This window comes from Podarcis tiliguerta (genome assembly GCF_965153285.1).
Source record: "Podarcis tiliguerta genome assembly, chromosome: 13".
Classification (NCBI taxonomy): domain Eukaryota; kingdom Metazoa; phylum Chordata; class Lepidosauria; order Squamata; family Lacertidae; genus Podarcis; species Podarcis tiliguerta.
In genome coordinates, this window is record NC_139546.1 from 52860438 (window position 1) to 52882253 (window position 21816).

At 52.9% G+C, this 21816-nt stretch overlaps 2 protein-coding genes across 13 annotated transcripts in view; one reads left to right on the forward strand and one right to left on the reverse strand.

Annotated features, from left to right (window-relative positions):
• LOC310663192 (uncharacterized protein) overlaps positions 1-21816 on the reverse strand; it is a 140786-nt gene that overhangs the window by 71078 nt on the left and 47892 nt on the right. The window lies entirely within an intron of this gene.
• Positions 1-21816, forward strand: part of LRCH4 (leucine rich repeats and calponin homology domain containing 4) — a 65420-nt gene that overhangs the window by 30347 nt on the left and 13257 nt on the right. For 3 of the 4 annotated variants that reach the window (XM_083410324.1, XM_083410325.1, XM_083410322.1), the window contains exons 2-10: positions 15586-15730; positions 17122-17248; positions 18372-18477; positions 18623-18759; positions 19029-19147; positions 19753-19849; positions 20835-20922; positions 21041-21162; positions 21722-21798. In XM_083410324.1, the coding sequence (XP_083266450.1) occupies positions 15586-15730; positions 17122-17248; positions 18372-18477; positions 18623-18759; positions 19029-19147; positions 19753-19849; positions 20835-20922; positions 21041-21162; positions 21722-21798 (1018 nt within the window). Of the gene's footprint in view, positions 1-12670; positions 12786-15585; positions 15731-17121; positions 17249-18371; positions 18478-18622; positions 18760-19028; positions 19148-19752; positions 19850-20834; positions 20923-21040; positions 21163-21721; positions 21799-21816 lie in introns of those variants that run through there. The other variant, XM_083410323.1, reaches the window with a different exon arrangement.

Below are 21816 nucleotides of genomic sequence, written 5' to 3' on the forward strand. Positions count from 1 at the left end.
TTCCAACAGTCATACAACATATCTTCTCATCTTATGCAATATTTTAGACTTCCGTCAACACCTCCGGTGATTTTCCGTTCTTTATCCCTTATTTTGCATTTCTTAATTTCTATATTGCATTTAATTGTCCTTAACTAATAATTCTTTTCATAGTCTTTTTTGCAATATTCTTACAAAACTTCTTGCAATCCTACTAGCGTAATCTGTTCATCACAGTTACTTTTCAAACAATACAATATTTACTCCAGTCCTCTAAGAATCTCTGATCTCACAGGTTTTGAATCCTTCCTGTTAACTTATCTAATTCTGCGTGGTCCATCAACTTCGTCCTCCATTCTTCTTTCGTCTATAGCTCTTCTCGTTTCCCTTTTTGTGCCAGTAATATTCTTGCTGCTGTCGTTACATATAAAAACAACTTACAACCCTGCCTGTTAATATCATCTCCTACTGAGCTAGTCGCTGCCTTCTATCCATCTGACCTACCCCACAAGGCTGTTGTGGGGATTAAATGAGCCCAGGGTGGGGAGAGATGCATGTACGCCACCTTGAGCTCCTTATAGAAAAAAGCGGGATATAAAATAGATATAATAAAAAGGTGGAATATCATTTTTTGGGGGGTTGGACTAGATGACCCTTGGGTTCCCCTCCAGCTCGACAATTCTATGATCCTTTGGAAATAAATGAATTAAGTAAACCGTGGAGGCAGAGCGTAGCTATTCCGTTTCCTCCGTGTGGCTTGCAGAAGGGATGCCCCCCTGGCTTGGGATATTCCCACTGGTGGAGGGGGCCATGGACTCAAGCACCCCGGTGTGTCAAAATCTGCGATTTGAACCAGAAGTGGGTATGCAGAGCGAGCGGGTGTGGGGAGCAGGACGGGTCCAGCCCCACAGCTTCCCCAGAGGGTGTCTTGGGGGACCGGCAGGCCTGTCCGCCTTGCCTGAGGAATGTTAATGCCAACGGCAGCTGCGAAATGGGACTCTTGTTTCGGGGGCGGCGGAGAGAGAGACGGCTGTCAGAGAGGGGACGGGGTCCCTCCAGTCCCCATAGACCTCCCCCCCCACACACACACTCACGCCAGGCCTCTCAGCTGTCTGCTGACAATTTGCAGATCTCAGCCCTGGGAGGTGTGCGTGAACATTCGCTTGAAGACAGCCTTCCCCAGTCCTGGCACCCTCCATATCTCTCAGACTACAACTCCCACCAGCCCCTGCAGGGCCACATGGCCGGGGGGGGGCTCATGGGGGCACAGCTCCTCCGGCTGGAGCTGGCAGGGGTGCAGTCCAGAAGTTTTTTGGGGGATCCACGTTGAAATACTCACAGGCTGCCTCTCAGGTTTACGCAGCAGCTGACCCAGCAAAATCCAAGCCTTTTGGGATCTGGGACCCAAGCTCTCTTTGGGGGGGGGAGCGCTTGGGGGGGGTTGGCCTGGAGAAGAGGAGCTCTTCAAATACCTGAAGGGCTGTCACAGGGGAGGTGGGGCAAGCTGGTTTCTTGATGCTCCAGAAGGGAGGACCTGAACCCAGGGCTTGAAACCACAACAAAGGAGATTCCGACGAAAGATCAGGAGGGTCTTTCTGACAGTGAGAGCCGTTCAACAAGAACAGACGGAAGGTGGTGGGCTCTCCTTCCGTGGGAGTTTTTATAGCAGAGGTTGGGTGGCCATTTGTCAGGGATCTTTCAGCCGCAATTCCAGGGGGTTGGACTAGATGACCCCTGGGACCCTTTCCAGCCCCGCAGTTCTGCAAATCTCTGCTTTGGGGAAGGGCCTTCTTAACTCAGCGGGAGAGCGTTAGCGTTGCATGCAGGCGGCCCCAGGCCCAGCCCCCAACGGCATCTCCGGGTAAATAAATAAATAACAATTTTTTATTTATACCCCACCCTTCCCGGTTCAAAAACCGGGCTCAGGGCGGCTAGCAACAAATTTAAAACACTTAATTGTAAAAGCAGCATAAAATACAGTCTAAAAACATGAATAACAATTAAATTCAAAAAAATCACTTTAGGGGAAATAAGCGTTAGATAATCCCCAGGGCTAGCTGGCTGAATTGGTCCTACTTGGGCCAGTGAGGAGGCCAGGGGAGAATTAGCTGTGGGGTCTCAGAGCGGGGAATCTTCATAAAAAGGGGAAGGAGAGGGAAGGAAGGGGAATAAATGATCAGGCTGAATTAAAATTAAAGGCCAGGGGGAATAGCTCTGTCTTACAGGCCCGACGGAAGGAGGTTAACAGAACTGTTCCACCAGGCCTTTGGCCAGGGCACAGCCTGACTCCCTCCATTGGCAATCTTCGCAGAGCTCTGGCCCAATGGTTGCCAGTGGCTTGAATTAATTAATTTTACAATGAATGATTTTAGAGTGTTGTTTGTACTGTTTTATTGTTGTTAGCTGCCCTGAGCCCGGCTTCGGCTGGGGAGGGCGGGATATAAATAAAATTTATTATTATTATTATTATTATTAGTTAAATCCTGCAGGGCCCTGGTCTCATGGGACAGAGCATTCCACCAGGTCGGAGCCACCACTGAGAAGGCCCTGGCCCTGGTGGAGGATAATCTGACTTCCTTAGGGCCCGGGACCTCTAAACTATGGTTTAGGGCTGCCAGAAACCCCTGGGGCACGGCTGCTGCCAGCCAGTGTAGACAGTATTGAGCCAGATGCACCAGGAGTCTGACTTGCTGTGGTGCAAGGCAGTTTCTAACATTCCTAAAACCCTGTTTCCCGAGCCCTCTTCCTTCCGCCTTGTAGGCATCTTTGGGCAGGGACGTCCTGGAGAATCTTCCTTCTCCCCAGCCCCTTCTCTCTTGCTGCTCCAAGGACTCCCTGCCATCCCATCCACCCTCCCTGCCTCTGCTGCTGGAGGTGCCCCTTGTGTGCTGCTGGGCTGGGGTGGTGGGCTTAAGCCCCCAAGGTGGGGCGAGACCCCACTTGGCCGTGAGGAAGCAGCCTTGGCAACCAGTCCCTCACTCTCAGCCTAAGTGTTGGTGCTGACCTTGAAAGCCCTAAACAGCTTCGGTCCAGTATACCTGAAGGAGTGTCTCCACCCCTATCGTTCTGCCCGGACACTGAGGTCCAGCTCCGAGGACCTTCTGGGGGTTCCCTCCCTGCGAGAAGTGAGGTTACAGGGAACCAGGCAGAGGGCCTTCTCGGTGGTGGTGCCCGCCCTCCCATCAGATGTCAAGGAAATAAACAAATCTGACTTTTAGAAGACATCTGAAGGCAGCCCTGTTTAGGGACGGTTTTAATGTTTGAAGTTTTATTCTGTTCTTAGTGTTCTGTTGGAAGCTGCCCAGAGCGGTTGGGGAAACCCAGCCAGATGGGTGGGGTATAAATAATAAATTATTATTATTATTATTATTACCCTCCTCACGCAGTTGTTGTGGCGATGCAGGGGGAGAAATAGATACGCCACCTTGTGCTCTTTGAAGGAAGAAGGTTGAGAGATAGGTGGGATATTCCCATTGGTGGAGGGGGCCATGGACACAAGCACCCCAGCGTGTCAAAATCTGTGATTTGAGCCTGGCATCTGTCTGTCTCGAGAGACAACGGAGTGCGCCTCTGGGGGGTGAAGGCAAAGTGGCCTCCCTGGGGTGCAAGCCTGGGCGGTGTGTCTGGGGGTCCTGGGCCGCCCAGATAACAAGACCCCCCCCCCCGGCTTTGCTGGTGTGGCCCAAATGAAACCAGAGCAGGAAGTCTTAGGGACCCCTCTCTGGATTTCCATAGGGTTTACTCCTCTGCCTTTTCTTCTCCCAGAGATACCCTGCCAGGTTTAAGTGAGATATAAATATAAGAATATTCAGAAGTGGCCTCCATGTCCCCCCTGGAGCCATCCTTGGGCGTGAGGAAGAGGGGACTGCAGGCTTTGCAGCCTTGTCTTCTGGGGGCTTCTTCCTGCCCACCCCCCATCAGAGCACCTTTAGCTAGAGGAGAAGCCCCCCCCCCCAAAAGCCAGACTCCCTCCTGGCTCCCACCCAACGTTTCCACCTGCGAGGAATGTGCAGCCGGCCAGCCAGCAGCAGCGACATCTTCAAAAAGCCCTCCTTTTATCCTAGAAAGGAAACATCTGGTGGGTTGGGGGTTTCTTTCCCCCCCAGCTCTTATTTTTAGCCGGGGTGGGTGGGTGTCGTTTCCCCTTCCCCTGTGCTCTGGCTGGGGGGTGGGAAGGAGAGGGAGAGGAAGGGGCAGCTGCAAAAATGCCTGGCGGTTCTGCGAGAGATCATCTTGCAAGGCAGAACCCTTCCCTCTGCCCTCCAGGAGGGGAGTTGACCGGCTTCGGGGCGGATCTCCCCTCCTTCCATTTGGGGGGTGGGCCGTGGGGCCGTTTCCGCACAGGGGCAGGGGGAGACAACTGAGCGGGTGGAACATCTAGGCCTAACCTCAGACGCGCACTGCGTGACCACTGCCCCTCTCTTATTTCTTTTATTTATTTATTAAATTAGTGTCTCTCTTTTTTGCCATGGCAACTCCTCCCATGCGCATGGCGTGACGATCGCTGCTCTTTATTTATTAGTTAAATTAATTAGTCACTCTTTTTTTTTTTTTTTTTGCCATGGCAACTCAAAGCCGCTTACAAAATGACGTGCAAAAATATATGTGCGTGAAAATCAGGGCAGGGGGATGCATTAAAAGCAACCGACATGCCTCAGCTCTAAAAGGCCACGGGTAGCTGAAGGCCTGGCTGGAGAGGAATGTTTTTGCTTGGCGTCTGAAGCTATACAGTGATGGCGCCTGGCGGGCTTCCCTAAGGAGAGCATTCTGCAAATGGGGAGCCACCGGCGAAAAGGCCCCGTTTTGATGTTCCTTCCATGGAGGAGGCAGCACAAAGAAGGGCCTCAGGTGACAATCTATGGGTCGTATCTACCTGCAGTTGCACCCCTGTCCATCGCAGATGTCTGCCTACTGGAGATTATCTCTCCAAATCAAGTTACTAGGCCTTGAAAAATACATTTGGGGTAGGCGTTTGGTAAAGATTAGGGCTAGACAATGTCTGGTTTTCAATACCGTGATATACCACCAGCTAAACATTGTGATATACCAACATATCATGATGTCTTAAACAGAGTTGAAGCTATGGCTGGCTTCATGGCTTTTCCCCACACATGCGCATCACGATTCGCGATATATTGCCAGGTAAAATCTTATGAAACAGTTATCACGATATGGAGTTCAGACCTAGGTTATGTCCTATCGCCCAGGCCTACTAAAGATTTTAAAATTTGGTTTTATAATGTGTCTAAAACGGGGAGAGCCGTTAAAAAAGGAGATGGGAATTAAAAGACGAAAAGCGAAACTATGAAAGGGGCACGTCGAATAAGTACGTGGGTTGAAATAGGTGTGAAAAGAAAAAGTGGGAATAATAGATGTAAAAAGAATGCCAGCCTTCTTAGGTGATCAAGTCTAGTTCCCGATTTGCCAGCTTTGTGACGAAGGTTGTCTTGAAAAGGATGGTTCCGCTGGATATGTAAGAAAGGAATGCCAGATCGTATAAATAGCGTCTGGAGGTTGTAGCTGAAATCTCAAATTATGTGTAATTTTCTCCGTTATAGCTAGGATGCGCGGGGTGTGTGTGTGTGATTTAGTGCTGCAACTTGCATCCCTCTGAGGGAGAAGCCGGGCCTGAGTCTGCCTGCAACCCTTTGACGCAGCCTCCCCCAAGCCGGTGCCCTCCCTGACTATTGGCCATGCTGGCTGGGGGCTGATGGGAGTTGTAGTCCAAAAAAATGCCAAATCTGGAAAGCACCAAGCTTGCAAATGCTGCTGGAAAGACACCTTGTCCCCCACCTTAACCCCTCTCTCGTTCCCCTTCACATCCTCCTTTCGGGAACCTACAAGAGGATTAGACAGATTCATAGAGGAGTTGCTCTCACGCCCGGATCCTGCTTGCATAATGGGCGTCTGGTCGGCCCCCGTGAGGACAAGCTGCTGGGCTCCATGGGCCCCTGTGGCCTGACCCTGCAGCCGGGCTCTTCCGATGTCCTGATGCAACCTCCAGGGCAGGGGCAGTCTATCTGAGATTCCTCAGTTCTGAGGACAGGATGCTGGGCCTGGTCCGGCAGATGCTCCTCCCATGCTCTTGGGGCCGGACAGCGGAGCAGCCTTGATCCGGGGCTTGTGTGTGTTGCCTCTTCCTTGGGGAGAGCCCCTCTCTTCCTGCCTGCCTCTGTTGCCAGGATAGCGGGAGGAGCCCCTTCCGAAGCAGTCGTGTGTGCAGGGAAGGACGCCAAGGGGTTCAGGCGCAGGACACGGACGGAGGGAGACGGGGGCTGCTGTTGTTGTTGCTGCAGCGGCACGTAGCTCCTCTCTCTGCCTCTGGATCTGAAGCAAGAGCTGGAAGGAAGGAAGGAAGCTCCCAGGGAGAGGCGGGGGGGGGCAGCCCTTGCAGGAGGGGGGACGACGACGGGCTTCCCTCCTTCCTGGCTCCTCCAAACCAAGACCTTTCTCAAGATCTCCTCTCTCTCTCTCACGTGGTTTAGACCTGCCCCAAGGAAGCAGGCAGCGTCTGCAACACATCAGACCATCTGCTCCGCAGGCTGAGACCCTTCCTGCCCACAGATTGTCTGGCCAGAGTGGCGCATGCTCTAGTTATCTCCTGCTTGGACTACTGCCATGCGCTCTACATGGTGCTCCCTTTGAAGGTGACTCGGAAACTGCAACTAATCCAGAATGCGGCTGCTAGACTGGGGACTGGGAGACCATATAACACCGGTCCTGAAAGACCTCCATTGGCTCCCAGTATGTTTCCGAGCACAATTCAAAGTGTTGGTGCTGACCTCTAAAGCCCTAAACTGCCTCGCTCCAGTAGACCTGAAGGAGCGTCTCCACCCCCATCGTTCTGCCCGGACACAGAGGTCCAGTGCCGAGGGCCTTCTGGCAGTTCCCTACCTGCGAGAAGCCAAGTTATAGGGAAGCAGGCAGAGGGCCTTCTCAGTGGTGGCTCCCACCCTGTGGAACACCCTCCCACCAGATGTCAAAGAGAACAACAACTACCAGACTTTTAGAAGACATCTGAAGGCAGCCCTGTTTAGGGAAATAGGTTATTGTGTTTTAGTGTTCTGTTGGAAGCCGCCCAGAGTGGCTGGGGAAACCCAGCCAGATGGGCGGGGTATAAATAATAAATTATAATTATTATAATTATTATTATCACAGTGGCAGGATCCCTGCCTTCCCCGCTCAGTCCCTTCCAGCTGCGGAGAGAGGGGTTTTATCTGGGGAATTTGTACCTGCCTTCCAAAAAGGAAGCGCTCAGGTGGGGCCTCGCATCCTGGTTGCACAGTAGCTGTAGTTGGTTGCGCTGGGAGACGCTTCTCCTGTAATCTCCTGGCACCAGAATCGGAAGCAGGCCTAAACCCAAGGTTGCCATTGCCTTTTTGGGCCAAGACAGCCCTGAAGTCTTATTTTCCGAGGGATGGACTGGCTGTGGTTGATTCTCAGTTGAACGTCTGGCTAGTTCAGAGGACAACCTTGAGCTCGTTTGAGAGCTTTGAGAACTTTCCTTCTTGATCATATACTGGCCTCTTCCAACCTCCTTTTCTTAAGTGGGAGGGCTCCTGCTCAGGCTGCACAGAAAAAGCATTTTGATTTCTGAAATTCAACCCGATTGTGCAGATTGAATATAACGGATGGAATTCTACAGGGTGGGGTCTTAGGGTGCGGAAACAGCCCAGATCCGGGGATCCCCAGAGGGTGGAGATATCAGGCACCACCGTCCTGGCTCCCAGGCATCTTCCCTTGGTCGCAAGTGGCCGAAAGCTAGGTGCAAAACGCGCCTGGCTCCTGGCTAATTTCGAACGCGGCTTGGAAGGTGGAGCAAACTTGTTTTCCAGAGGGTCGGACCGAACCCAGCAGATTCAGATGGCAAGAGAGGAGATTCTGACGAAACATCAGGGAGGACTTTCTGACGGCAGGAGCTATTCAGCAGTGGAACGGACTCCCTTGGAAAGCAGTGGACTCCCCTTCGATTAGCGGATTTGTGCCAGAGTTACCAGTGGAGTTCCTCCAGGTCTCATCTCGCTGCGTTTTTCCTGTGGCATGTCAGGCAGCTCCTTAGGTCAGCTCTGTTGGCACTGCCAACCGCTATTGTAATACTGTACAGGCGCGTAAGCAGAAAGCAGCCTTTATCTCCAGAAGTCAGGGCTGTGCCTGCCTCCTTCCACAGCTCCCCAGTATTGCTTAATCTGTGTTGCACGTTCACTGATAAGGGGGATTTTTTCCGCTTCTTTCACGCCCGCCGTGGTTGAGGGAGGGGCAAGGCCTGGGCAGCCACCCAAAGCCAGCCGGAATCTGTGCACACCTTTCTAAGAAGGTTGGCCGCAGCAACACAGCTTGGCAACACTCCTTGTCCCCCAACCCTAAAAGGGAGGGGAACCCCTACTCAGCACAGGTCTGATGCCGAAATATATCTCCTCCATCGCTCTTCCTTGGGAAAGGGAAGGGGCTCCTCCTTGAGGACAGGTTTCAACATTTGGGGCTTTTTTTAGGTTTAGAAAATAGAAGAGTCAGGTGAGGAGCCAGGGGGTAGGACATGAAAGCGGTGTCTCAAATTAAGCATGGAGAAAATGGATGGAGATAAGTTTTTCTCCCTCTTGCATGACACTAGGGCCTGGGGACATCCGACGATGCTGAATGTGGGAAGATAGAGGAAAGAGTCTAGTCAAGTAACCTTTATTGGCATCACATAAGAACATTCAGAATACATTCAGAATAGATAGGCCAGTGCGATCTCGTCACCACCCCAACAGCACAGCCACCCGCCAAAGGGCAGAAGAGGTGAGCAATCTGCCTCATCCCTGTGGGTTTCCAGCAAGGGCAGGATCCTGTAGCGTGCTTTGGTGACCAAAAATCAAATAGAGGAACTTAGCTACTGTCTTGGTGAGCTTCTGGTCTCTCCCCCTGTATTAAGAAGCACATAACCTCAGTCTCTGGTTTCTATGTTGGAATACATAGATGGTCCAGAAATTGTTGGCGGAGATCATCATACATTTTACATTTAAGGGCCATGTGAGCTAGAGTTTCCACCAGGTGGGCATTGCCGGATCCTATCTCCTTCTGCCAAACCCACAAACCTACCCCAAAGGAGGTTAGAAGGATTAGAATTGAACCCAGCCAGCGAAAAAGCCCTTCCTTCTTGCGGGTTTAACAAAATTTGTAAATAATTAAGATTAAATTCCTGCACCCAAGAGAGTTGAAAATAAAGAGGAGAGCATGTTTTTTCTGCGGCTGAGATTAGTTCCTGGTGATCTATGTCCCACAGCCTAGTTTTTAACATGGTCTTGGTGGCTGGGAAAGCCACAGCGCCCAGGAGATCTAGAGGAAAGAGAAAACAATGTTCTTCTTCAAGCAGCATGTAGTTCAACTGTGGAACTCCCTCCCACCAGAGGCAGTGATGGCCATTGACCTAGAAAGCTGCCAGAGGGGATTTGACGAATTCCCGGAAGGCTTTAGATGGCTCCTAGCCAGGGTGGCTGTTCTCTGCCTCCGCACTTGGGGTCAGGTTCTTACGACAGTGATGCTTCTGAATCCCAGTTGCTGGAAACTGCGGGTGTGTGTGTGTGGCTCTTGTGCTCAGGTTTTGCTTGCAGGCTTCCCATAATGGGAATCTGGTTGTCCACTGCGAGGACAGTGGTGCTGGACTAGAGGGCCCCCCTTGGACCTGATCCAATGTTCATAAAACGCAAGTCCCCAGAGGAAGCCAAATCCCATTGCAGACTCCTACTCGCCGGACTCTGAGCGGGGTCAGCAGTGTAAGATTGCTGCTTATCCTTCCTGTGGCTCCCCCCTTCCTTTCTGCCTAGCGTGACACAAAACAGGCCCCCTTCTGCTTATTACTTAATGGTTGCAAAGCAGCACGTGGGCTGGACGAAAGGGCCGTAAGAGGAAGGGCAGAGGGGGCAGAAGAAGAGGAAACCTGGGGGGGGGGGGGAAGAGGGGCAGAGGAGACGGGGCAAGAAGGGACTTCAAGGATGATTTTTCCCAGCAAACAATGGAATTCGCTCCAGCTAAATGGATGACTTCAGAATAAGGGCTTCGCAGACTTGGGTCTCCAGCTGTTTTTTATACTACAATCCCCATCTTCTCCGGCCACTGGTCCTGCTAGCTAGGGATGATGGGAGTTGTAGTCTGAAACAGCTGGAGACCCAAGTTTGGGAAACCCTGGTTTGGACAAGTGTGTGGAGCGCGACAACTGCGGCAGCCGTGTTCTCCCTCCACAGTCAGAGGCACCTTATAAATCTAGTTTTACGGGCGCCACAACGGAATGTCTGTTCACCAGGGGGTTGGGCAAGATGGTCCCCTCCCAATTCTACGATCTCAACTACATAGCTTGAGTGTAGCTTGCTCTTACAATTCACTTGTCCCAGTTTGCAAGGAAGGAGAAAGGGACACCGTGGAAATGGAAATGGCATTAACTCTGGACTAAGGCGGAGCTTTTTAAACTGGGGTTGCCAACCTGGTGCCCAGAAATCTCCGCACTGACGCAGTTGGAGCCAAACCAGTAGCTAAATGCGGCTGGGGGATTTCGAGCACCTCTCTGAAAGCCAAGTTGCTGGGGGTCCCAGGCGGGTGGTGGGGCTGTTGCATTTGCGTCCTGCTTTCGAGGCTTCCTTGTGTGTCATCTGGTTGGCCCCTGGGAGGAGAGGAGACTGGGCTGGGGGGGGGGGGGGCTTTGACCTGGTCCAGAAAGGCTTTTCTCACATCAAGCAGCTGCAGAGAAATGATGAGAGGACTGGACAAATTCCTGGAAGAGGAGGAGGAGGCTGTCAGTTGGGCCATTAGGCTGGTCCTCCATCCTCTTCCTAGCAGTGGCGTAGCGTGGGTTGTCAGCACCCGGGGCAAGGCAAGTAATTTGCGCCCCCTAACCCGTGGATTTGCGTCCCCTAACCCTAACCCCCAGATGTTGCGCCCGGTGCGGCCGGCACCCCCTGCACCCCCCACGCTACGCCACTGCTTCCTAGGTTGTTAGGATACTGGTAGCTCTGGAGACCACACTGCCTCTTGCGAATTTCTTGAGCTCACCCTCAAAGGCGCATTCTTTTGTTGTCTTCCGAGACAGATGGATGCAAACAGCCACAGGTGCCCAAAGAGAGACACCCAGTTTGTCTGGAGCCTGATGTCCCCATCCAGGCTGGCCTCTCCTGCGGCTTCTTCGTTGCGGCCGACTGATGGGCATTGCCCAAAGAGCCCCCTCCCTACGATATCCTCCTCCTCCCGGGCCCCGTCATCCTCCTGGCAGCTCCCAGCTCCCTTGCGCCAGCAGCAGAGTCTCCCTCGGGCCCTGGAGCCAGGCTCCCTCGTGAACAAAACGCTCCCTTCTTCTCGGCCTCGTGCCGCCCTCTCCGGATCGTATGGCTGACAAAACGTTTACCCAGCTGGGCCCTCCCGGCGCATACAGTGGGCATCTGTGTCTGGGGCAGGGTCATGTGCACCAGCTGTTCTGTCACTATTGTTAACTTGGGGGGAGAGGCTGGCTCCGTTCCGCCATCTGCCAGGCTGCTGCGGCGCCCTCCTCTCTCGGCCTGCCCCCCACCCCATAAAAACGCTGCATGGGGAGATGGGGGCAGCAGCACAGGTGAGCTGATCAGCATCCTCAGAGCACCATTCGCACCCAGGTTGAGTGTTTGCCGACCTTGCCCTCCAGAGGCATTGCTCTGCTTCTGAATCCCGGTTGCTGGAAAACCGCAGGATGGGGGGGAATTGCTCTTGTCCTCGGATCCAGCCTGTTCCCCCCCCCCCCCAAAAAAAACCCCATTCCTCTGGGCAACATTCACCCAGTTCCTTCAGTCTCTTCCTGCTTCTACCAGTCTTCAGAAGATTCTCCTTTCCCGTTTGGCCTCTTCTTCAGAATGATCAGGGCACTCTGTGGCTTTTCTGCACCTGACCGCACAGCAGCAGGAGAGCTTAGCTTCCCACTTGAGTTTTGCAAAAACCTTCTCTGCTTTCAGGTGGGTCTGTTCCGAGCAGCCTTCGAAATTCGCCAGGCGCATTTTGCATCTGGCTATCGGCCACCTGCGACCAGGTGAAGATGCCCGGGTGGTGCCTGACGTCTCCACCACCCGGAGGTGCCTACCTGGTGACCCTTGAATCACACACCAGCAACACATCCTGTAGAATTCTCTCCTGTTACATTTTGTCAGAATGGATTTCCGGAACCCAAAAGCCGTGTTGGAAAATACAGCTTAAGAGCTGTCTGGCCCCCCAACGGCAACTAGGCCTTCTGTTTCGGTGACACTAACCCTGGTTTAAGGAGCCATTTGGCGCCCCACTTTCATATCTGAGCTTCTAACACTTGAGATTTCCCCCTTGCAGAAGAAGCCTGTGATTCCCCCCACCCACGAACCGACCCATTTTTAATGCAAAATGCTTCAAGGAGCAAACGCTGAGCCGGGAACTTGGAAGGCGGGCGGGTTTTGTTGTTGTTCTTGCAGCTGCCAAGGTAGCCTCCTTGCAAGGAAGCCCACCCCAGTGGAGAAGTGGCTGGCCTCAGCCCCACCGCCTCTTCCTCCTCCACTGGGCTCTCGAGGAGCCTCTCTTCCTGGATACTTGGAAGGGCTGCTTCTAAATTTAGCTGCTGCTCCTCCTCCTCCTTCCAAAACATCATCTGAGCAGACACAAAGCAGAAAGCGAGCGCTAGGCCTCTCCACCCTTGGTGGACTTCAGAGAGGGAGGACAGCTTGCAGATTCATGCACACGCCAAAGGCCTTGTCTCTGTCGCCTTCTTCCTGTTAACGGAGAAATGCGAGGTCTCCCTTGGACAAAAAACAAGGACCCCAGCCAGGAATACCAGAGCAAAACAGCAGCCAGTCAGCTTGGTCTTGATTGAAGACAGTCGGGACAGGACTCCCACCTGCCATCAGGTGGAACAAAAGAGAACCCAAACTTTGATTAGCTGCTAATCCCCATGTTGGGGACGTGGGTAGTGCTGTGTGTTAAACCACAGAGCCTAGAACTTGCCGATCAGAAGGTCGGCAGTTCGAATCCCCATGAAGGGGTGAGCTCCCGTTACTCGGTCCCTGCTCCTGCCAACCTAGCAGTTCAAAAGCATGTCAAAGTGCAAGTAGATAAATAGGTGCCACTCTGGCGGGAAGGTAAACAGCGTTTCCGTGCACTGCTCTGGTTCGCCAGAAGCGGCTTAATCATGCTGGCCACATGACCCGGAAGCTGCACGCCGGCTCCCTCGGCCAGTAAAGTTCATCCCACCCTTTTGTCTTCAGCTGGATTTGTTATTTCTGGAATGGCTACCTGTCTGGCACTCAGGTATCAGGAGGCCAAGGATTATCCCTCAGGCAGAGGGGCTGCTGAGTAGCTACAGTATATGAATTTCTGAAGTTTTCCAGTGAGCCAGTACATAGATAGATTTATCAGTGAATTCTTACATTTGGTATCGTGCAGCAGAGGCCTTTTGAATAGAAAGGAAGAATCTGTGACCAGGTGTTTTGTGGGGGCAAATCACAAAAGTCACAAAAGGGATTGTGCTGGTTTTGGTAGTGGGCTGCAGGTGCAGGATATCTGCTGGAGGGGCAAACACCCCCCAACCTATACATAAATTCCTGCAACATTCCCCCAGGCCAGGCGGAGGGTGGGAAGACTCCTGGAGGAGGGGGTCCGGAGGCTGGTCTGACTTGTGAGGAACGGTTGAGGGAGTTGGGTAGGCTCAGCCTGGAGAACAGACAACATAGCCGATAGGACTCTAGGAAATGTAAATTGAATATTCAGCCACTTATTATTGAGGGGAAGTGCGTGGAACAGGTCCCAGTGTTTCGATTTCTGGGAATGGAGTTGAGAGATGACCTAACCTGGGGAGAAAACAGCAAAGAGCTGATGAAGAGAGCACAATCTCTCAAAGGACCTGTTGGTGGCATTTTAACCATTGCACTGTGGAGAGTGTATTAGCTTATGGTCTCTGTGTGTGGTTTGGGAGCTGCACGGCCAGGGAAAAAAAAATGCTGTCCAGGGTTGCAAAGACTGCGGAGAGAATAATTGGGTGCACTCTTCCCACCTTGGATCAAATCTATGCTTCCAGGTGCCATAAGAAAGCTGCAGGGATAGCGCAGGATAGTGCGCACCCCAGAAATGATCTCTTTCAGCTTCTGCCTTCTGGAAGAAGGTATAGGGTTATAAAGGCCAGGACTCGCCGCCTGAAAAACAGTTTCTATCCAAATGCAATTTTGGTTTTAAACGCAGTGTAAGGTAGTCTCTGGACGCGGGTGGCGCTCTGGGTTAAACCACAGAGCCTCGGACTTGCCGATCAGAAGGTCGGCGGTTCGAATCCCCGCGACCAATAAATCCTTGGCCAATAAAGCGAAATGAGTGCCGCAACCCCAGAGTTGGTCACGACTGGACCTAATGGTCAGGGGTCCCTTCTCCTTTAAGGTAGTCTCTATGGGAGTATATTGGAGTTTTTAGGGGGCTAACCAGGTTGGGATAGCTGGGATAGGAGGCTTGTTGGTTTTGAATGTCTTATGCAGATTCCCACCCCCACCCCCCATTTCGTTGTTCTGTATAGGACAATGACAATAAAGATTATCGTATAGGAGAACCACCTTCAGAAATCTGAAGGGCTGTCCCCTGTAAGATTGAGCACAACCTTGTTTCCTGCTGCTGCAGAGGGCAGGACCCAAAGCGAGGGATTCAAACGAACTTTCAGAGGGTCAGAGCTGATTCACAGGGGAACGGCAGACTCTCCTCCCTTGCAGGTTTTTAAGGCTCTTGGAGATTCTTCAGCTGTGATTCCTGGGTTAGGTGGCCCTCGGGGTCCCGATTCTGTGACTCCAAAACTGGGCCATGCTGAATCTTGAAACAGTATACAGCATGTAGTTCAAATAGAACACACCACTCAAACCCCCACGCAGCCCTGAAGCTTCCTGGGTGAGCTTGGAGTCGGTCGCGGCCTCCTAACCTCCTTCGCAGGGTCGTTGTGAGGAATTGATTGAGGAGGGTGTGTGTGTGAACTATGTATTCCTTGGAGGAAAAGGCAGAATACAGCGGAACCTCGGTTGCCAAACGTAATCCGTTCCGCAAGACCGTTTGACTTCCAAAACGTTTGGCAGCCAAGGCGCAGTTGCCGAAATCCGTTGTGGAAAAAATGGAGCCGTTCAACTTCCGAGGCGCGTTCGAAAACGGAAGCATTCGCTTCCGGGTGGTCAGCGTTCGAAAGCCGAAACGTTCGACTCCCGAAGCGTTCGGCGACCGAGGTTCCGCTGTACGAATGCAGTGGATCAGGTCTTCGGCTCACCTGTGTGAGAGGCCAGCCAGATGGAGATGTCTGCGGCCAACTTGGCCTCCCACCTGAGACCCACACGGTCGCAACTGGACCCACGCCAGTCACAAAACGTTCCTGGCATCTGGGGGACTTCGGGCGCTCCTTCCCCCCTCAGCCTCCAGCAACCTGCCCCTGGGGAGGCTTCGCTGTAGGGCTGCCTGACTCCCCCCCCTCCTCCCCAAAGTGCCCCTCTTGGGCTGGAGCAAAGAGCCTCGGAGGAGGCTTCTGTCAGCCAGCCTGAGTCACTTGGAAGTGTGTGTGGTTTTTTTTGGGGGGGGGCTCCTTTTGGACTCTGCAGGGGCTTCCTGGGAGCTTAAAGACCCTGTTCTCTTCCTTCCCAGACCTCTCCCGAAACCGCTTTGCCGAGGTCCCTGAAGATGCCTGCCACTTGATGTCCCTGGAGGGGCTGAGCCTGTACCACAACTGCCTCCGCAGCATCCCCCCCGCCATCGCCAACCTCCAAGCCCTCACCTACCTGAACGTCAGGTAACTCGCACGAGGGGGAAGCCAGAGAAGGGGGGAAACGGGGTGTTTCTCCAGGGGTGTGGTGAGGACTCACGGACGTAGGCTTCCTCCACCTGCATTTCCAGGGGTTCACCTTGTCGCTGTAGCGGTAGAACCCTATTTTTTCGGAGCTCTCCCCTCCGCTGCTCAGAGGGAAGCCACCATGATGGATGGCGCTCAACCCAGAAGTGGATTCCCTCGCGTTGGCGTTTAAAGCCCTGCGCGACTCAGGCCCACTATATAGACCTTCCCAGGTGCTGAGATCAGCAGAGGGGGCCTTTTCGGAAGTTCCTCTGCCCTCGGGGGGCTGGCCTGTCCCAGCAGAGCTCTGGGGCTCCCTGCTTCCCACAGAGGTGCTCCCGGCCCCTGGCTTTTGCCAGCTGAGCTGCACGTTTTTACGACCCACCTTGTTTCCCTGGTTGCGAGCTGTTTCAAATCGGCTTTTATTTATTTCTTTTCAGTTTCCCAAGGTTATTCCAACAATAGCCCCATTATGACAATGCCGTTTCACATCTTTTCAAATTGCTTGTTTTTTTAAAAAATATATATATATTACGAATTTAAACAAAACATATTATCTTAAAACATATCGTCTTTGATTCCCCCTCCCCATAAAATAACTCCCTTCCTCTCCCCCCCCCCGACTTCCCTCAGTTCCAACCTCTGGTTTCTCTACAAATGCTATTCTCTGCATGTTACAAAACTGTATAGATCCTTAATTTATCTGACTGATTATTGTCGATAAAGAGTTTGTGAGTGTTTATTCAAAACCTGCCAAGGAGTCCAGTTCACTTTGTTGTTTCTTTAAATACTTTGTAAAAGGTTCCCATTCATCTTTAAAATCACAGTTATCCTTGTCCCGTAGTTTATGTGTCAGTTTTGCCAATTCTGCATAGTCCATCAATTTCTCTTGCCATGATTCTTTCGTCGGTGTTTCCTCGTTCTTCCATCCTTGTTCTACTAAGACTCTCGCCGCCGTTGTCGCGTACATGAAGATATTTTTCAGCTTCCTTGGCAGGTCTTTTCCTACGATCCCTAACAAAAAGGCTTCAGGTTTCTTAACAAATGTTAGGTGGAACATTTACTTCAATTCATTGTATATCATTTCCCCAAACTTTTTAATTTCAGTACATTCCCACCACATAGGGTGGAATGTTCCCTCCTTTTCCTTACTTTTCAAATTGCTTCTGATGCTGCAACCTGCCGTGGGACCTCGGGGTGAAAGTCAGGAAATAGAGAAGACGAAATGGAATAAGCGCCCCGGCTCCCTTCCTCATTCCGCAGCCCACCCACCCTGCTTTTCCAGTCTCCCCTGAGATTTGGGAAGCCAGATCTCTCCTCCTCCTCCTCCACTGTTGTCTTCTTCCCTGCAGCCGGAACCAGCTCTCTTCCCTGCCCTCCTGCCTCTGCCGGCTGCCCCTCAAGGTCCTCATCGCCAGCAACAACAAGCTGGTCTCCCTGCCTGACGATATCGGCACCCTCAGTACCCTCCGCCAGCTGGTGAGTCGGCAATGCCGGGGGGGGGTGGAATTCCTCCAGGGCAGAAGCCCCCGGGAGGCGGGCTCCTCTTGCTTGCCTTCCTCCAGGGTTCGGCCTCGCTGGTGTCTCCACGCTCAGCTGGGCTGAAGCCACGTGGGGGGTGGGAGGGATCCCCAAGGCCCTCAAGACCAGAACCCAAAAGGCGACAGGACCACCACCCCAACACACACAGCCGTCACATGCTTCGATCCGCTAGGACAACCCCCTGCAGACAGCTTACTTGTATCCCTTTCTCACCCCAAATCACCTCGAGGATGCCTAGGTGGAATTGTGGTGGTGGGGGTCCTCTCTCAAACATACCCAGACAACACAAGAACGGGGCCTTTTCTGTGGTAGCTCCCCATTTGTGGAATGCCCTCCCCAGAGAGGCTCGCCTGGCGCTACCATTACATGTATTTAGGTGCCAGGCACCGTCCTCATTACCCAGCCCGTCAGCCATTAGACAGTCTATGTCCTTTTAATTTTATTGTTTTATCTTTTTGGTAAACTGCTTTGAGGTGGTGGTTGGGTTTTTAAAAAATAAAATAAAATTGCTAGTATGTAGGTTTTATGAAATAAGTAAGCTTTCTCTCCCTGCTCCATGTGAGAAGAAGAAGAAGAAGAAGAAGAAGAAGAAGAAGAAGAAGAAGAAGAAGAAATAATTTATTTATACCCCGCCCTCCCTGGCCAGAGCCGGGCTCAGGGCAGCTAACACCAGTAAAATTACAATTAAAAGATAAAATAGAAAAATAAACCAATTTAAAATACAGGTTAAAATATACTTTAAAATGCAGCCTCATTTTAATAGTAGCCCATAGATCAAGACCATAAGGGGAGGGAAACGTAAGGGTCAGACTGAATCCAAACCAAAGGCCAGGCGGAACAGCTCTGTCTTGCAGGCCCTGCGGAAAGATGTCAAGTCCCGCAGGCCCCTAGTCTCTTGGGACAGAGTGTTCCACCATGTCGGGGCCAGTGCTGAAAAGGCCCTGGCCCTAGTTCAGATGCCTCCAAAGCGGTCTTAGTACTGGCACCCCTAAGGTTCTCTCCACTGGGATGGGGCTCGGCTCACCTGCGACCTTCCCCCAAATCCTCTTTTCTGCCTCAGGACGTCAGCAGCAATGAGCTGCAGTCCCTGCCGGCGAGTGTGGGCGGCCTGGAGTCTCTTCGGGACCTCAACGTCCGGAGGAACCAAATCGCCGTCCTGCCCGAAGGTGGGTGCCTGCCCAAAGCCTCCCTCCTTTGCCGGTGCCACCTGGGCACCGGCAGATCCCCTGCTCCTAAACGGGCGACGGGGCAGCCCTCCCTGCCCCTCATCTTCCCCTCGCTCACGGGCGCCTGTGCTTTGCCCCTCCTCAGAGCTGGCGGAGCTTCCCTTGGTGCGGCTGGACTTTGCCTGCAACCGTGTCGTCCGCATCCCCACCTGCTACCGCCACCTGCGGCACCTGCAGTCCATCCTGCTGGAGAACAACCCTTTGCAGTTCCCACCTGCGCAGGTAACAGGGGAGCAGCAGGGTGGGCGGCTGAGAGCCGAGACTACTTGGAAGGTGGGGGGCCGGAGCTGCCCTGTGGTTCTCCCCACCCTTTCCATTTATCCTGCCCTCAGTGGGGGCTCTCAGTGGGGCCTGGGGGACAGGCTGGCGGGGAAGGCAGGCGCGATCCGGCCACTCGTCACACCTCCTCCTCGCTAAACGGGGCGGCCGGCCTTCGTTTTGCGGGGGCCGCCGCCGCCACCCTGTGACCCAGCGCCTCCGTTCTCCCGCAGATCTGCTCCAAAGGCAAAATCCATATCTTCAAATACCTCAACATTGAGGCCTGCAGCAAGGCACGGCCGGACCTGGCAGAGTTCGCACAAGGAACCCGCCCCGCCGGCTTCGGGACGTGGTAAGGCGGGCAGAGGGGGTGGACTGGGCAGCTCTGCTAAGCAGCTGCTGCCGCATGGGAAGGAGAAGGCAAATAAAAACATCCTGAAGGTCCCAGGCCACAGAGAGGTTAGGCTGGCCTCAATTAGAGCCAGGGCCTTCTCGGCTGTGGCTCCAATCTGGTGGAACGCTCTGTCCCAAGAGACTAGGGCCCTGCGGGACCTGACATCTTTCCGCAAGGCCTGCAAGACAGAGCTGTTCCACCAGGCCTTTGGTCAGGGCCCAGCCTGACTCCCTCCTCTGGCAATCTGCACAGAATTTTGCTTAACGGTTGCCATTAATTTGATTTTAATTAATTTTTATAATGAATTGTTTTTAGAATGCTGGATTATTTGATTATTTGATTGTTTGATTATTTGATTGTTGTTAGCCGCCCTGAGCCCGGCTTCGGCTGGGGAGGGCGGGATATAAATAAAATTTATTATTATTATTAAGGGTGCCTGGGGCCAGAGGGGGAGGAGAGAGGCTGTACCTGGGAGGAGGTGGCTCTGGAGCTGCTTTAGCCACCCGAGAGGGGCCGGAAGAGCATTGTCTCCAAGAGGCTTGTTTCCGTGTCTGTTCCCACAGCCTCCCGGACGATTTCTACCCCGTGCGGCAGTACGGCGGCCTTGATTCGGGCTTCAACAGCGTCGACAGCGGGAGCAAGCGGTGGTCGGGGAACGAGGTGTGGGAACGCCTTTCTGCTTTGCTTGCGGGGACATTTTTTACAGTTACGAAGGGGAGAGAGGGCTTTGCAGGGGCCCTGATCCCTGCCTAGGCGGCCCTCGGAAACCTTACAGCCAGAGGGGCGTGGCGTGAGCCTCCCGGCCCGGTTGTGTCCCATCCTAGACACGCCATTATAGGATGGCAAGGTTGGAAGGGCCTGAGAAGCGGCCAATGATCACAGCTCACTAGTGCCTGGCAGAAGGCTATCCAAACTCTGCTTAGAATACGAAGGAGAGTCCACCCCCTTCCAGGGCTATAGAATCCTAGCATCATAAAGTCGGAAGGGACCCCCGTGGGTTATCTAATCTAGCCTCCAGCAATGCAGGAATCGCAGCTCAAGAATCATGCCGCCTCTGCTTAAAAGCCTCCAGCGAAAGAGTTCATTCAGCTTTCGGGCGGCCCTTACCACCCCTCATTTGCTGTTTTGATATAATACGGTATTTTAATATTTTGTTGGAAGCTGCCCAGAGTGGCTGGGGAAACCCAGCCAGGTGGGCAGGGTCTGAATAAATCATCATCATCATTATTATTATTATTACAGTGGTGCCCCGCAAGACGAATGCCTCGCAAGACGGAAAACCCGCTAGACGAAAGGGTTTTCCGTTTTTCAATGCGCTTCGCAGGACGAATTTCCCTATGGGCTTGCTTCGCAAGACGAAAATGTCTTGAGGTTTTTTTCCGCTCCCCACCCCCTTTTTCTAAGCCGCTAAGCCGCTAATAGCCTTTTAGCAGCTAATCCGCTAATCCTTTAAGCCTTTAATAGCCGCTAATAGCCGCTAAACCACTAACAGCGCTAATCCGCTAATTTGCTAATAGGGTTGCTTCGCAAGACGAAAAAACCGCTAGACGAAGAGACTCACGGAACGAATTAATTTCGTCTTGCGAGGCACCACTGTATTATTATTTCTTCTCCTTCACCGCCCCTCGTTCTCCCCGCTTCTCAGTCCACAGATGAGTTTTCAGACCTCTCCTTCCGCATTGCTGAGCTGGCCAGAGACCCCAAGCAGTTGAGGGAGAAGCGCAACGGGACAGGTGAGCAGCCAGGGGGTGGGGTGCTGCTAAGAACAAGACCTGACTTTGGGCCTGGAGGGAAGGGGAAAGAGGGAGACCCGAGCTCTAGCCTCCTTCCTTCCTTCCTCCGTTCCCACAGTGGATGCGGCTGATCTGGAGCAGATCGACTACATCGACAGCAGTGTCAACGGGGAGGAAGAGGAGGACGAGGTCTCCGTGGGAAAGCCAGAGAGCACCTCTCTGGGGACGGCACTCTCCGAGGTGAGAATGGAGCTTGCCCTCCTCCTGGCAGATCTTGCGGTTACTCTTGGGTCCTCCCGGGGCAGGATTTTCCCACGTCCTGCTGGGAGAGTTGGAAGGGGGGAGGGCAGGGGTGGCATCCGAGGATGGCGAGGCCCCTTGCATTCTCCACAAGCAGAGGAATAGCTCCAGGGTCCTGTGCGGGCAGAGTGTGGCTTTTGGGTGCTAGGGGCAAAAGCTTCTGAATCATCTTGTTTTGCTTGAACAAGATGATCACCAGGGGGGTGATAAGAGGGTTGGACTGCCAATAGGAAGACGTCCTGACCACCTTCTCATGTTTGAGTTCCACAGTTCAGCTGTGAAAAAGGGGCTTTGTTTTCTCTGTCCCAAATCCCCCAACGCTCCGCTTCACAGGAGTTCTGGCGTCACGAGAGAAGGATGAAAGCTTTTCCCGATCCGCCTTCTCCTCCCCGGGCGTAATTTTCTAAGCTGTCACATTGCAGCTTCAACCAGCAAATTAATTCCTCCCTTTTCCCCCCCTTTATTTGCTCACGTTTTCTCTCTTCTTGGCCTCTTCTAGGACTTCCAGAAGCCCAGGAAGAGCTCCTCCACTTCCCTCCAGAAAACAGGACTTGCGGAGCAGGGCCCGACCGGCAGGTGTGTGGCGCCACCTTG